Source organism: Globicephala melas, chromosome X, assembly GCF_963455315.2.
Source record: "Globicephala melas chromosome X, mGloMel1.2, whole genome shotgun sequence".
Classification (NCBI taxonomy): Eukaryota; Metazoa; Chordata; class Mammalia; order Artiodactyla; family Delphinidae; genus Globicephala; species Globicephala melas.
This window is the reverse complement of record NC_083335.1, coordinates 99,490,948-99,506,823: the sequence shown is the minus strand read 5'-3', so window position 1 is coordinate 99,506,823 and position 15,876 is coordinate 99,490,948. Positions and strand designations below refer to the sequence as shown.

At 38.7% G+C, this 15,876-nt stretch overlaps 1 protein-coding gene across 6 annotated transcripts in view; it reads right to left on the bottom strand.

The window, feature by feature from the left end:
• Positions 1 to 15,876, bottom strand: part of DMD (dystrophin) — a 2,243,521-nt gene that overhangs the window by 54,592 nt on the left and 2,173,053 nt on the right. For 3 of the 6 annotated variants that reach the window (XM_060293058.2, XM_030844443.3, XM_030844440.3), the window contains 6 exons: positions 15,254 to 15,365; positions 13,724 to 13,860; positions 12,973 to 13,011; positions 8,600 to 8,665; positions 7,456 to 7,521; positions 4,583 to 4,741 (listed from right to left, as the gene is read on the bottom strand). In XM_060293058.2, the coding sequence (XP_060149041.1) occupies positions 4,583 to 4,741; positions 7,456 to 7,521; positions 8,600 to 8,665; positions 12,973 to 13,011; positions 13,724 to 13,860; positions 15,254 to 15,365 (579 nt within the window). Of the gene's footprint in view, positions 1 to 4,582; positions 4,742 to 7,455; positions 7,522 to 8,599; positions 8,666 to 12,972; positions 13,012 to 13,719; positions 13,861 to 15,253; positions 15,366 to 15,876 lie in introns of those variants that run through there. The other 3 variants (XM_030844444.3, XM_030844441.3, XM_070044646.1) reach the window with 2 other exon arrangements.

Here is a 15,876-nt window from a genome sequence, read left to right as displayed (position 1 = left end):
TCCTGGACTAATTACAGAGGTCGCGCAACTGTTTGCGGTTCCCCAAGCATCCTGTGCTGTCCCTCCCTGACACCTTTGTTTATGCTCCTCGCTCAGCTCGGAATGCCCACTCCTGACCCGCTTCGGCTTCCCTTCATCTTGGCCATCTCCTCACCATCACGTGAGACTCACACAAAGACCTAAGGAAGGAACGTGGAATAAAGACGTCCTGAGACGGCGAACATTGAAAACTGTGAGCCTCGGGCCCAGTCATCACGTCATTTACAAGGGAAAGCACCGGGATGACGATCGCCAGTTAGTTTAACTCAGTGGTGTAAGTAACCCATCTAGAGTTTTTCTGAATATAACAGTTACAATCCCGCACAGCCACTGGAGGAGTGAAAAGGATCAAGGGAAAACTCACACTTAGGCTGCATCATGACTGGTTGCCCAACAACAAGACATATGAAAGGTACCTAGCGGGTACTAAAAATTCAGAATCCTCTGTCGTCCTAAAACATCTACTAACAATTTTAATTAACTTTAGACTTCACAGTAAATCAGCTTAGTATTTACCCTCCTTTTAGACTTGGGAACAATCTAATCAATTTGATGCGCCGGCAGCAGAATGACGATGAGGTTTTGTCTCTCATAAAGGCTACCTTTTCATTGCTAGGGTCATACCTAGAATTTCAGAGCAAGTCTGAGTTCACTTAGTGCAGAGAAAAATACATCGAAATTTGTCACTACAGATTTAAGTCAGCAGATTGCAGGCTGTCCTGTACGCAGGACAAAAGTGAACTTGGAGTTTGCAATGCTAAGGACGCACAATAGAGCAAATTCTCGACATCCAACGGGTCTCGACCCAACAGGTGAATCAGAATTATCTGTGGTATGAGGGAGAAACATTATGCAGAAGTGAAACGTTAAAGACCGTATAAGTCACTAGTCACCCAAATTTACGAGAGACCCTATCGAGAAAACTGAGAGGCAGACTTAGCTTTTGCTCAGAGCTTTCGCCTTATCTTTGTGGCATAAGCCAAGAATCAGAGAAAGCCAGTGGGGGGAGACACACGGGGCTTAGGATTTGGAAAATGAATTCTCAACATTCTAAATTTATGACAAAGCAAGGCTTGGTGCTCATCAAAGAAGTTTGAAAATGCGAAGTATTCTGAAAAGCAAGCACAAGAAAAGCTTTCAAAAGGCTTTCCTCTATGAAATTAGGACGTAAAAAGAATTTTAGCCAAAAGTACATGCACGAGTGCTACAATGAAAATAAATTCAGCTTCATTTCAATTCATTTATTCATTAACTTATTCAACAAGTATTTATTGAATGCTAGGTGGCAACAACTGGGAGAAATGGAATTCGAAAGACAGAGATAAGATATCCTTGAGACACTTCCTCATTAGCCAATTTCAGTTTTCCAAGGGGATGGTGGGGAGGTGTCACGAATAACAGAATTCAATAAACATCTAGTCAGGAATGGGGATCTTTTCAAGCCTCTTGCCCTTGCTAACTGTCATGTGGAGATGAGCCCTTGCTACAGGATAAAGGAACACGAAGTACACACAGACGTGTGTCCAAAGGACATGGGATACTCTCAGTTTTAAATATCCTTTCCCATTTGCTCTAAATGTCTGCTTGTGTTTGTCAAATTACGTAGCCAATTTGACTAGAGAAATATAGCTAGGCTGGCGGGCACGGACAGGGGACATCTAATGACCTCCCGGGTTCTCTGAGAGGAAGGAAAGGAAATGGTGAATTACAGGCTCCTTTAAGCAACACTGAACTCAAGGATCATGAAGACAAAGCTACGGCTCTGAATTTCTTTGAGAAGAACTGCAGGAAGACAGGAGAGGACAGAGCAAAGAAAACCAGAGGCTACCTTCAGGAGGGGAGCTCTGCAGAGACGTTTCTTGGGATTTGGTAGGAAGTGAAAATCTGACAAAGTAGAGAGAGAAAGAAGGAAGCTCATCCTGACCTTTACTTGAGGGTCAAGATAACTTACAGAAAGACGTGCACCAGTAGCAGATTCTTCATTTTGGAGCTCTAAGCAGCCTGGTGCAATTTATTTTTTCTTTCTTTCAGAGAATAAACCATGTCATTCCTGGGGAATGGTCTTGGATACCTTTCAGGGTAAACTGGTGATCACTGTACCACAAGTCGATGGACAGGTTTGTTCATATGTAGTCCTAAAAATATTCCCTCAAGTAAAGGTACATTCCATGGAATGTGCCACAGTTCTACATAAATGATATTTACATAGAATGCACAATTCTACATAAATGACATATATACATAGGATGACTCTTCTTTAGGCTCTGGTGCAAGGCACAGTTGGCTATTTTGAGTCAGAAAATCTGGATCTGGATTTGCTTCTGCCACTGGCTGATTGTGAAATTTGGGTCAAGCCGTTTGAACCTCTCTGAACCTGCATTTTCTCATCCATCTTCTACACAGAGCTTTTAGGAAGATTAAATGACCCAAAATGCATTAAAGTGCTCTGAAAATGACGAAATGATATACAAATGATAGTTCCAAGTACTCTTCACCAGCACTCTTTGGCCTGGTCGTCAGGGTGTGGAGGGCAAGTGTAGTAATAATAACCGAGACAGAACTCTTGACCAATGAAATGGAAAGATACATTACACAGTGGACAATCATATTGTACAAAAATATTTCTTTTCCTGGGTAACATCAAATTCTATTTATAATGCCAATACCAACTTTTTCTTCCTATTTGACTTTGACCCCTAAAATAATTAAACACTTAACATAAATGAATACTAATGGTACTCAATAAAGTAGAGGGAAAGGTTTTATCTACCATGACGTTCATTGCCAGTCTTACAAATAAGGCCCAAACCCACAGAATGTTCAGTATTACCTCCTGAATGGTATGTGTGTGGCATCCCCTCTGTATTCTTAACTCAGGCTTTTACCAAACATTTCTGGAGAACCCATTAAATAGTCACACTGTGCTAGGTACCATAGGGGACATTAAGAGGATTAAAACACAGGCCTTATTCCAAAGGCATTCACTGTCTCCATTAGAGGGAAGCATTGGGAATTAACTGATCAAAAAGCAAACTGAAACACAGGTCTCTGAGAAAGGTCCAAAGTATTCTGAGAACACAGTCAAATATGATAGATTACTTGCAAATGCCGGGATCTAACAGGGCTCTGTGGGCAAAATCATCTGAGCAAGGGCATGGAGGATGGGAAGGACTCCTTTGCCAGCTATGGCAGTGGAGCGATGGGGGTTAGTAGCTAGGCTGAGACGCAAGCTTGAGCTCGACCCGGAAAGTGGATGAGAGCAGGATGCATTCAGAAACAGCAGCCACAACAGGTACAAAAGAAGATGAAGTTGTAAAAAGCAGGTCAAGAGAAAACTGTGGAAGGTTTAAAATGCCCAGCTGAGCAGCTAGGTTTTTTAAACGATGCAGAAATCCAGTGAAGGAACAATGCCATGCTGGGTCTTGGTTCTGGAGAGATGCACAACTACAGCCAGCATGGAGGATTTATTGGAGGGGCGAGAAAGAGACAAAGGGAAGCCGACCAGATAAGGAGCTCTGGCCATAGGTCAGAGGTACAGAGAGCTAGAAAGAGGCCAGTGGCAGGAGAAAGCAATGGATGAATGGCAATTTGCCTTTTCATCTTGAGGTGACATACTCCCCGAGGGCACTGGTTCTCAGACATACTGTGTTGCCTCGATTAAGAGGTCCTTGTGCCTTGGGCTAAACCAAAGAGATGAAAGTACTCAAGTCCCACAGGTTTGAGCATTTGCTCTTTAAAGACTCGCCTGGTGGCATCTGTCTAAGGAAGGCACACTGAGTTAGAAGTGATCATGTGCGAAAGCCTTTCTTAAGCAAGGGACCTGTGATACAATAAACGTAATACAAAAGTAAAAGTCCAATGATTTGCATTATCCTGACATCCCACAATATACCAGATTTTTACATCTTTGTCCTCTGTGCAGTCATTAGGAAATTTTCTTTTACTTTTATAATTTCTGCTCTTGTTCCATGGACATGTTTTTCAGGTGATGACTGACAACTGGAATTGTCTCACTAATCTGCTAGGACAGTGTGCATAAACGACCGCTGTATTTGATGATGGAAACTAAGATGAACTAATTCATTCCCAAATATGACCAATGAGTCTACTTGCTCAAATGCTTTGAGATAGATAATATGGCCAAACACATGTACAAATCATATCATAAAATTAAATGACCTACTTTGTTCTTAAATTCTATTCTCAAACATAAAATCAAAGCCTCCGAAACGCATGCAACGAATCAAATACCACCATCAGCATTCATTCCTTTAACACCTACTATATGAGTTCTTACTTATGCTATTGCATTCATTCCTTTAACACCTACTATATGAGTTCTTACTTATGCTATTGCATTCATTTTCTTCTTTCGGATGACAAAAAAAAAAAAGAGAGAGAGAATCTGTAAACGGAGCTAAACAGATTATTGGAGAAAACAATTAGACATAAAATGACTCTAAGTGAAGATTCCTGGCACTTTTCTATGTGCGCAAGTGTATGCACTCTGCATACCAATGACAAAGCTAGAAAGAAAACTCACCTGTTTTCTTCCTCAAGATCTGCTAGGATTCTCTCTAGCTCCCCTCTTTCCTCACTCTCTAAGGAAATCAAGATCTGGGCAGGACTACGAGGCTGGCTCAGGGGGGAGTCCTGGTTCAAACTTTGGCAGTAATGCTGGATTAACAAATGTTCATCATCTCTGGAAAATAAAATCAAAGGTTTTGGTTTTTTCCCCCCTTATTTTGCCTTGGGGGTCAGGGACTTGGGTGTGTATTTTAAAAATAGAAACAGTTATTTGCTCTTAACAATTAATTAGACCCCTTTTCCTGCTTTTAAAGACATTTTGATACTCCTGAAGTTGTGGTCTACCATCCTGTTGGTGACAATTCCAAGTGTTTCTGGCTCAGATTTTCCATTGAATCTGGTTGGCCTATTTACGTGGGTAAATGAATGGTAGAATGACAGTAATACTGGGACTCTACGTTGACAGTTTCATCAATCGTTAGTAAATATTAAGAGACGTAATAATGGCTGTATAACGCTTCTGCTACCAAGCCTGTCAAGACAATCTGTTCACTCACCCACTGTGTTGTTGATACTGACCAGGAAAAAACTGAAGCCGTTAAAATAAGAGAGTAAATATTTTCTTAAGTGGAAAGCAATGCAAGTGAAAAGTGTTGCTTTGGTAAGCCAGTTTCAACTTATAAACCCCACAGAGGCAGGATGATAACAATAATGAAACTACAGATAAAAATGACTACTATTTCATTCAATTATTGTTTAGATAGAAAAACAAAAATTGGCAGGGGAAAAAAAGCCATTAAGGTGACTAATACAAGAGGACTGAACAACTCATTCCTCAGAGCAGCTTTTCAAAGACTAACCTTGGGGAACAAAGAGGCCAAAGGCTTATACGTTGGGAGGAAGCTGCAATCCTTCCTCGTATCTAGGAACTCTCTCATACACAGAAGAAATTATTTTCTGAATGCATCGCCCCCAGCTCCTGAAAAGCCTGTGTACCTCCGAGTTATAAGAACTTCATTCTGCTCTTAGTGACAGGCTAAATCCCTTCGCTTCCGGCTACATATCAGTAAGATGATACGTTAATTTTTCCCTCTCCACACCCCTTTAAATTCCTTTTCTCATCTCTATGTCCTCTGAGTTGAAAAACTTTCAGATTTAGGGGAAAAAAATCCTCCTAATTTAAATGATCTTGGTCCATCAAGGCAGATAATTGGTTGGTAAGTTAAAATTAAAATAATTATTGGGTGTTAAAAACAAACATTTAAGTGAAGTCAACCAATCTACCAAACCACTTGCCCAGATCTGCCCCTAAGATATGACATTACCATCCAACGTTGAGTCAAAATGGATTTTATGCCCTCTTTCGTTGAAAAATAAAACGAAAGCAGTTGTGACCACCTAATTTGTTAGCTCTCTTCCCCAATTCTGCAGTTTGATTGCTAGGACTTCCCATGTTTAATTACAACACATAGTTATAATTCAACTTCTCTTACTGTCTTCTGAGGCAGTCAGTGAATGGCAGCCATTATTATACAGGTACAACTTGAATTACCGTGAACGTGCTAGAGCTTCTAATATTCAAATCAGTGCCCCCAAGAAGCAAATCGTTCAGGTTGTTTACGTTTCGCTGATTCTTTGCTTACATATTTTTCTGTCAAAGTAGTTTATATATTAATACTATTAATACTTTTCCCCACAGCTAAGAAAGAGAATGCACCAGAGTTATGTTTGGGGGAAAAGGCTGTTTTGTTTTCTTTTAAGTAACGTAAGTCATACATGAATGGCTGAGTGTTGACTTTATTCTTTATTATTACCTTGATCATCTTTATGTACCAGATGAGATGACTTATTCTCACGTCTTCAATAACCAGTTATGTATAAATGCCACTTGGATACTGCTTCCTTCAGTCTAATCCTTATAAAGCCTGTTTCTCATCTGAGTGTGACTTTGGGTTGCCACACCAACTACATATGATAAATTTACCATTTTCCCTTTGCCTAGATTCTCTATGACAAAGTGGTGAGACATCCGTAACTTGTCAAACTAAAAACGTTATTGTACCTTGACTAGATTTCATCTCCCTAAATTATCCATTCAGTTAGCAGATCCTTATTTTGTCCTCCATATTTGCTTCTCAGTCTTCTCCCTCCAACCTCAGCCTCTTGGTTCACGGCAAGATTCCTTATTGTGAATACTTCCCCTACTCTGTAATGAAGCCTCTGTTTCCCTGCCATAGCTGTGTTCTCCGCCACTTTGAGCACCGCTCTCTCGCCTTGCTTAAATTTGACAGGCCTGGCTCATCATCCCACTACAAAACCGTGACCTCAATTTGTACTCCTTCTTCTGAAACCCTTCACAAGATAGCCTCACTTGACTTAGCTCTTGAAGACGCTAAATCACAAAAATCTACTAGGTAGGATCTCTAAAGGAAAACGCCCATCTAGCCTACCATATGGGAATGCCAGTGCAACTACACCAAGATTATAGTTCTACTCCCCACGAGTGGAGAAAACACTACTTAGCCATCGCTTTAAAAATTAATATCTAATCCCTTTAAACATCCTGCAGGTTTGGTCAAAGCTTAAACATTTAATACAGTTTAAGTATTTGGGACCCTGCCATTTGTGGTAGTATGGCATTAAATAAGAGTAAGGCAAAATGTTTTGGAACATTTTGGAACATCTGGAATACCAATAATGCCACAATTTGGATGAGCTCATTCTGTGTCGGGTTGTCAAGAGTTAAAGAAAAAAAAGTAAATGAAAGTCTCCTTGAAAGATCAAATGAATATAAACACTAATTCCTATCTTCTGCGCTAGCCTACCTCTAAATCCCTCAAAGCAATTTCATGGTCAGGAACATTTTGTAAAAAGAGACAGGATACTTACATGCTCTCATTAGGAGAGATGCTATCATTTAGATAAGATCCATTGCTGTTTTCCATTTCTGCTAGCCTGATAAAAAACGTAAAAGCTCATTAAAACTTATGTGACTTCTTAGAATCTATTCAAGACCTAATCGAACATTCCTGAAAACTAAAGGATAAATCATGTCAAGAGGAGAAAGGAATCCTTCATATTAAAGGATGTGTGCGTTGGCCTAACCGTCTGAGGCAGTGAGTGGTGGACCACAGCTAGTTAAGTAGCTTTACACTTACGCTGCAGATGACAAGAGAAGTTGTATTTTTTTCCTTCACAGATTGATCTTCCTTTCACTGAGAAGAGGCCTTTGTTTTCACGAGAAAAGCTTCCCTAACAACAAATACACTCCGTACTTTACGCTATCCCATGTGTTTTTTAAGACAATTAAAGATTTCCACTGAAGACAGAATCATATATAGCTAGTTAATACTTCCTACGGTTGATAAACATGTTCAGCAGTTAGACTATTGATAAAAGATAGATTCACAGTAAGCTCTCTATACATTCTGCCGCTTTTTACCTTCAAACACCTCCTTCACCTCAAACAATAATAAAGTCTTTTTACAACTTAAAAGTGAACCAAACTCTTATGGATTTATTTAACAAGCATATCTTACAATCAGCAATTTCGTTTTTAGATATAAGAGTTACCTCAAACACAAAGGAAGTGGGACAGAAAGGTCCAGGGATTAGGAAAATGAGTGATTCTCTTCTTTACAGCATATTATGGAAAATACACACAGAAATGGAAAGCCAGTGCTTTCATAGTCTCTATATAACACAGTATAATTTCTTCATATACTTATGTCTGGTCTAGCAGTTTTCTACGAAGGTTAGATGATTTCTAAGTCAATTGATTACACGTGCTCAGTATATAAAACATAACAAAGCTATCAGGAATGTTTAGGGGAGACTGTTCTGCGCTGATGCTCTTATCGGTGTCCAAAACCAACATGCAGTGGAATGGCATGCACGTTAGAGGGCAAGCTGATTAGTAGAAATCAGACAAGATTGGGGAAAAAGAAAAGATTCGCTTAAAATTAATATAGGTTAGCTTTCCTTGGTTAGTTATTTCAATCAATATTTGCCTGGCATTCAACTAGTCTCATACCTGCTAGCATAATGTTCAATGCGTGAATGAGTATCATCGTGTGAAAGCTGAGGGGACGAGGCAGGCCTATAAGGCAGAAAATGTTATTAGTCACAGATACCATCCATTAATGGAGAAAAAACCCCCACCACACAGTTATGTTCTATATACATGGCCTAGAATGCTTTTAGTCTAATACTATGGCTAATGTACACATTTAGCTGTTCCTGTATCTTAGATATCATCAAGTATTTAGAATCCAGGTTTGAGAGATGATTTCTCATACTTCTGCTTTTCTCAAAAGCCGTAAAGAGAGATCAAAAACTTCTCTGGAAAGTTTCAATTATAGAAAAGGTCGGGGGAGACAATCTCTACGTGACATTTTGTCCTCCTGTCTTGTAACGTCTCATATCCTAGAGTGCTGAAATTGTGTTAGCAGTATGTGGTTTAAAATTTTAAACAGTTTACACCTGTGCCATTTATCAGCTGCCTTCTTATTGAACGGAAACTGTACATTTGCCTAGTAAATTTGCAGTTAACGATATTAGTTCCAAAGAGGCCACACCAGTCCATGACTACTTAAGATTCCACGTATCAAGATGTCTCAGTTTGTGCAATTTTGTAAAGAAGGAATACATGTACCAGTTTAGCAGCGGGACTGTATTACTACTTCATAAAGCAAAATTCAATGGCCCTAAATTATAATGTGATGTTTTAAAAAGAATGACTAACTTCAATAGGACGTCAATATCGGAAATATTTCTTATTAGGGATACTGTGTGCTTATATACAGAGGGGAAAACAAGAGAGAAGGATTAGCAGGTATAGTCTATTTACTTTGGGGGTATAAAAACCTACTTTTTTTTGGCTTCACAGACGAGAATTTTGGTAGGGTTGACATGTTTTCACCTTTTCATATCTGATCTCTTAATTAGCCTTGAAGTTTTTATAGTATCTTTTAGATTAACCTTAGGAAAAAATCCATCTGTTCTGAAAACCAGTTTGGGCTTGGGCTTTTTTGTTTTAACTGGAATAGGACAAAAGGTCGCTTCCATTTCTCTCCTGACACAGAAAGCCCTTAGGTAAAGGCATGAATCAAAAAGTCAACAGAAACCTATTCAGTAAGGATTAGTTTAGTCCAATGTCTAAGCAGCATTCAAGGACTTGGTCAGGACACTAAGAAGAATATGTCTGTTTTTTCTTACATTAAAAAAAAAAAGAAGAAAGAAAGAAAAACGTGTAGTTACCTAGGCTTACATAGGAAATGTGCTAGAAATCTATACTTCTTAAGGAAGACACACAATCATAAGATGATTACAGCGCACTACAGCAAATAACCAGGGAACTGAAGTCTTGCCTGAGAGATAAATGTCTTATTTATGAAACCAAAGTTGTCTAGGTCAAGTGTCACCATGATCAAATTTGGAATGAATTACGAAGATGCTTAAACTGTCATGAGGAAACAGAAGGATGACTACCCAATTTACTAGGCAGATCCAAAGACTTCCAGGCGAATCTTCATTCTAGTTTTGGAGATAATCTGCTAATTTCTTAGAACCCTGGAACAGCCCATTATTAGAAAAAAATGCTAACGTTTGTTTTGAAATATTCACTGCAGGTCGAGATAACTGAGTACCTGGATTCCTTAGTTTATAAGCCCTATCTTCTGGAACAGACCAGTCTTTCGATTGCATACTTCTTATAAGCTAAAAGCCCACCATCGAGGAAAATATATTAGTGTTTCCCCTTGTAACAGTTGCTACCTTGGTAGTGTAGAGAAGAACACATGAGACCCTGGAGCATAACTACACGGAGAAAGCTAGGCATGTAAATGCAAAATACTTGAATCAAATCTGAAACAGAAAATCTTATGCAGAGCTTTCATTCTTAGCCTTGAGGATACTTCCACGTTATTTTTCTTATGAATGTACACAGCACCTAAGACAGCATGCATAAGCTCAAGAACTCGTAATAACCAAGCAATCTAAAAAATATAGATATACACTAACGGAGGTACTTATTAAACCAGAAAATGAACCAAAAGGGAATACTGGTCAGAGAAGATTCATTTAAAAATCAAGAATTAGTAAAAGTACAAAACTACGTAGTCCAGAAACAAAACTAAATGCAACGTCTTCTAAAATGCTTTTCCAAGAGAAGGTAAGAATACTGTTCTCCCTTCTCACTTCCTAAATACAAAATGATATACCCCCAAAAGGATTCTTCCTACTCTTCCCATTACTGCTAATGGCCAATTCCATCCCACCCACCACCATTTTCTCTTTTGTGACAACTCCATTAATAAGTTTTCAAAGCAGAACAGCTCAAAGAATATTGTTCGACTGTCTCATTTGTGGACAAACAATATAAAAGGTTTATGCTAGGTTTACTTTCAAATAAAATGACAAATGCAGGCAAATAAGGGTTTTTTTCTAAGGAAAAACAAAAGATCTGTATCTCAGTAAACTTTCAAATTCTGTGATCCATACTGAATGGATTAAATGCTGTCATCGTCACAGGATTTGTTAACATTGGATAGAGTTCTCGCAAAATAAAACACCTCAGGACCTGGCTCTTCTGCGTGAATAGAATAGCTTTACAATTCATTTTATAAATTATTTACCATCCCATGAGTAAAGACTTTAATAAAATTATTGGTATTACAGGGACTTTAGCCTGCTGGGGTTGTTTTCTTCCTCAAAGTTAGAATTTCCCACTATTTCTGAATAATCTAGCATATTTTTTTATAAAAAGGCTAAGTGGGGCTAGGTTTCAGTTGTTAGAGAAGATATTTTTTAAAAAAATGTTATTAATTTTAAAGTTCTTCAAAATTTAAGACAGACAAACACCCTCTACTTAAAATAAGTTACATTAAACTGTCATGAATTTTTCTCATTAGCTTATGTATACAGTAAACTTCTTCCTCTAGTTAGTTATTCTTTATTACGTTGTGCTACCTCTATGTGTTTTAAAACATTAACCTTTAGCATATTTTTCTTTTGGATTGGTCAGTTGGTTAGATTACTTTGTGTCGGGATAAGTTCTATTTGCTTATCAGGATCCAATCAAGCTGAGAATTTCAGTATACCAAGTAAACTTTTTTTTTTTAATTTATGAAAGGCTTTACCTTCTATAAACAAATAGACTACCTGGAACAGGGAAAATAAGTACCAATAGCAAGGAACATAACTGAATCTAAATAACTCCCCAAGTTGTTTAAGCATGATGATTAAAGAAATCGGGTAGAGCTACCATATCTCAAAATTAAAGGGCACAATAATGCAGCTTTACAAAAGAAAGGAAAGTGTTATACTTCCTTTAGGCCATAAAAGACTTAAAACCAACTTCAATTAATAGTTTGCATTTATCACTACAGGATTTTTTTTTAAAAAAAGACCTACTTTAAATTAAATTACATGGTGGAATAAAAAAGACCCAATAAAAATAAACTGAATTCTTATATAAGCCCGTCTTCCAAATTGGTCATTACCTTCTTATATATAATAGAGCTGTCTGACTTTAAATAAATATTTTAATAAAGTACACTTTGAAATAACCAAAATTTTGTTACAAAAACCCCGCACAATATAACTTTAAAACAATGCACACTTTGTTTGCTGATATTTCAATCACGGACTCTAAAAGGAGTTTTCTGATGACGTTATAAACTCTGAGATAAATCAATTAACTGCTGATATCTAGTATCAGTAGTATTAATAATACACCCCAATAATAACAACAAAGACTACAGTACACTTTCCTTCCAGTGTAAATGTGTGTTTATGAGCTGGGTATTTAGCTTGGAGAAGAGAGCAAAGTGAGTTTAGGTCAAAATTGAGAAACTCATGTATATAAACACTGGTCCAATAGCATGGCTTTACCTGATAAAAAGTCCACGTGTCTAATTGAAATTATTCAACCATACTCAACATCATACCATGAAACAAATTTTGCTTTTAAATAGTCCACTTATAACAGGCCCTAAAGAGTAAACCGTCATCCTTTTGAAGGTCCTAAAGCATTACATCTCTAGAAATATGGCTACAGAATGTTATTATGTAATCAGAAGGCTCTTCCCTGCGTATAATGAAAGAATATATAAACGTGTCTCCCAGGAATATAACTAACAACCCAACAATTCCTTTGATGTTAATTTGAACTCCAGGCCAGGATTTCTGCTGGTTTACATTTGACCAAGTGGGGACCTGAAAACCTCACTGATTCTCCTGATCTGTGGTGGACGGCACCCTCAAAGTCTTATCAAGGGAAACATTTTTGAAATGAAGGAAGGGAAATTAAAACGTCTTTCAACAAAACAAACAGAACAAAAATTTTAAAAAATCAAGCAAGCCAATGTGTTGGTGGTAGCAGCACCCTTCAGTGGAAGTACTCACGCAGAATCTACCGGCCAGAAGTTGATCAGAGTAACAGGACTGCAAAACAAAAAATGAGGTGGTGAAGAGAGACACAGGCAAACTCAGCCACACACACACACACACACACACACACACACACACAAATTACTGAAAGGTCAAAATAAATGAAGTGCAATTAAGTATGAACCATGGAAAGCAACGGCCAGACAAAGGTGAAAAGTGAATTAAAAGAAAACCAGTTGTGCGATTGCCATCAGAGTTATGGAAAAAAGAAGAGAAGGTTCAAAAGAGGTGAAGACATCATCATTTTGATCTAGAGAATCATAACTACTTACTGTGAAGAAATTTCCTGTGACTATATTTTTTTTCAAGGAGAAAAAAGTGACTAGATACGACCACACAATCGGATACAAAAAGACACACGCCTACTGATTTGTAAGGGAGGAAAATCAAAATGAAATCTTGGAATCACTCATTTGTAAACAGTCCCGTATTTCTTGCAAGCCTCGTGAGGTAATTAGGAGCCAGAACGTGGTGGCTTACTCCCTGTGAGATAAAGTTTAACTTTTGGAAAAGGTCATTGTCATGGGACAACTGACATGGAAAATGGCAACTGAACATCAGCTTGCTTTTCTCTTTTTAGATACAGTAAATCTAAAGAAAGAAATAGGAGAGACTGTTTGCATTTGGGAGTGAAGGAAGGTATTCAGCTGAGAGGAGCTCAGAGATACGTCAACTGAGAGGCTGGTTTGCTTTGGCCACTACTCACGTTTCCATGTTGTCCCCCTCTAAGACCGTCTGCACTGGCAGGTAGCCCATTCGGGGATGCTTCGCAAAATACCTTTTGGTTCGAAATTTGTTTTTCAGTACCTTGGCAAAGTCTCGAACATCTTCTCCCGATGTAGTCTGAAAGGGAAATCATGCTGACATCAGACTTGGGGAAGGGGTATACTCTCAAGAGAAAGCACAATTCCAGTGTTCTGCCTCGGAGCACTTGTTTTATTATAATTAAGAGCAGCAGGAGTTGAGAGCAAAGGCTTTGGAATCACATGAAAACACGGTTTTGAAACCAGACCTGCCATTTACTAGTGGGGTTAACGTGGGTGAGTTCTTTACCTATCCAAGGCTCCAATCACCTATAAAATCGGGGCAGTAACACCTCAATAAGTTGTGATGATGAATAAATGAAGTATACCAACTACTGGGCTACCCAACAGATGGTAATTTATAGAAGTCTGGAGGTCAGAAAGTTGACCTTCCGTTTTGCCACACTTTACAGTAGTTTTAAAACGATTTTGTCCACATTGCTCTAGTGTTTCACCCACTAAATACCATTCTATTCACAGCATGGTACATTCTCCATCAATGAGTACCTTTGCAAAAGGAAGCAAAATGAGGAAGACAACGAAATAACTGGGAGAATCACTCTGAAGATGGAAGAGAGAAAAGCTCTAAAGCAGAGCTTCTCAAACTTTGATGTGTTGGATACCACCAGCAGACCCTGCTAAAATGCAGGCTTTGATTTACAAAGTCCAAGGTGGGCCCTGAGGTTCTGCATTCCTAATAAGCTTCCAGGTGATGCCAGTGCGGCTGGTCCACAGCTCACACTTTGAATAGCAAGCAGCTAGTGTTCAAGGAATAAGAGATTTACACCCAGGTCTGTGTCCACCAAGTCCAGGCCCTTTCCATTTCACCAGTGATTTTTCAAAGTCCTACTGGCCACTGAGCATTTTCCCAAAACAGCTTCTTAGGAGACGACTCCAGCTCTTAATTATAGAACCTTGGGCAAGATTTTTTAACCTTAGGATCTCAAGAGTCCTCAACTATAAAAAGGGGATAAAAATAATACCTATCTCACACAGAGTAGCTTAAAAGGTAAACACCTAGCATTTAGTTGGTAAGTGTGAGCAACATTAATTTAAGTGGTGGATTGCGAATTTTAAGGAACCTATATTACCCCACCCCATACCCAACGTGCCCCATGGCCGTAACACCTCTGCACACAGCCGCTAGGGACGTGCAAAATAAACGTGAAAATGTCTTCCCTACAACCCACGAAAACAGAAGAAAAACCTATTGATTCACCCAACAATATGTGTTGAGCGTCTCCGACAGTCCACGTGTGCCAGGCATCGCACTAGGGATCAGGTAAATCCGGAGTCTACAATGTGGGGCCACTTTAGCTGGGCAACGTCTGGGGAACTTACAAATCACAGCGTGACACACGATCTGTAAGACCGTACAAAACTGAAACTTCTTCCAGGTGAACTAAGTCACGTCAGGGAGGAATCTAACTTACCGGAGTGCAATATTCCACCATGGGATAGTGCATTTTGTGGCCTTTTGCAACGCGACCAGAAAAGAAGCAACTTTGGCAGATGTCATAATTAAAGTGCTTTAGACTCCTGTACCTGGTAAGGAACAAAAACAAACATATATGTATTTCTTCAAATCAAATTCCCAAAGAACACCCTTTAATAAACCTCCTTCCACACTGTCTTAATTCTGGAAACAGAATGCAGGGTTCATTAATCCCACAAGGTAAGTGATTAACTTCCTACTTCCAGATTTCTCTGGTGCTTCTACAGTATCAAAATATTTTGGCAGAAAGAGTACCCTATAAACATTTGGAAGGAGGGGAGAAAAACTCAGCTCTTATTTAAACTCCACTAGGAACTCTTTCAGATTAAGTAGGAAGATAGTGGCGAACTTCCAGGCTTTTGAAGACCAGATACTAGAATTTGAAAGAACTTCCAGAGAGGATAGATTGATGCATTGTGGGCTCCCGTACGCATCAAAAAGGCACAAAAGTTTTCTGAGGGAATTATTTCCCAAAAAAATGATAAAGATAAAGCATTTCATAAGACAAAAGGAAATTAAACAAGAACTCTCAATTAAAGCAAATCTTGCTTTAACTACATT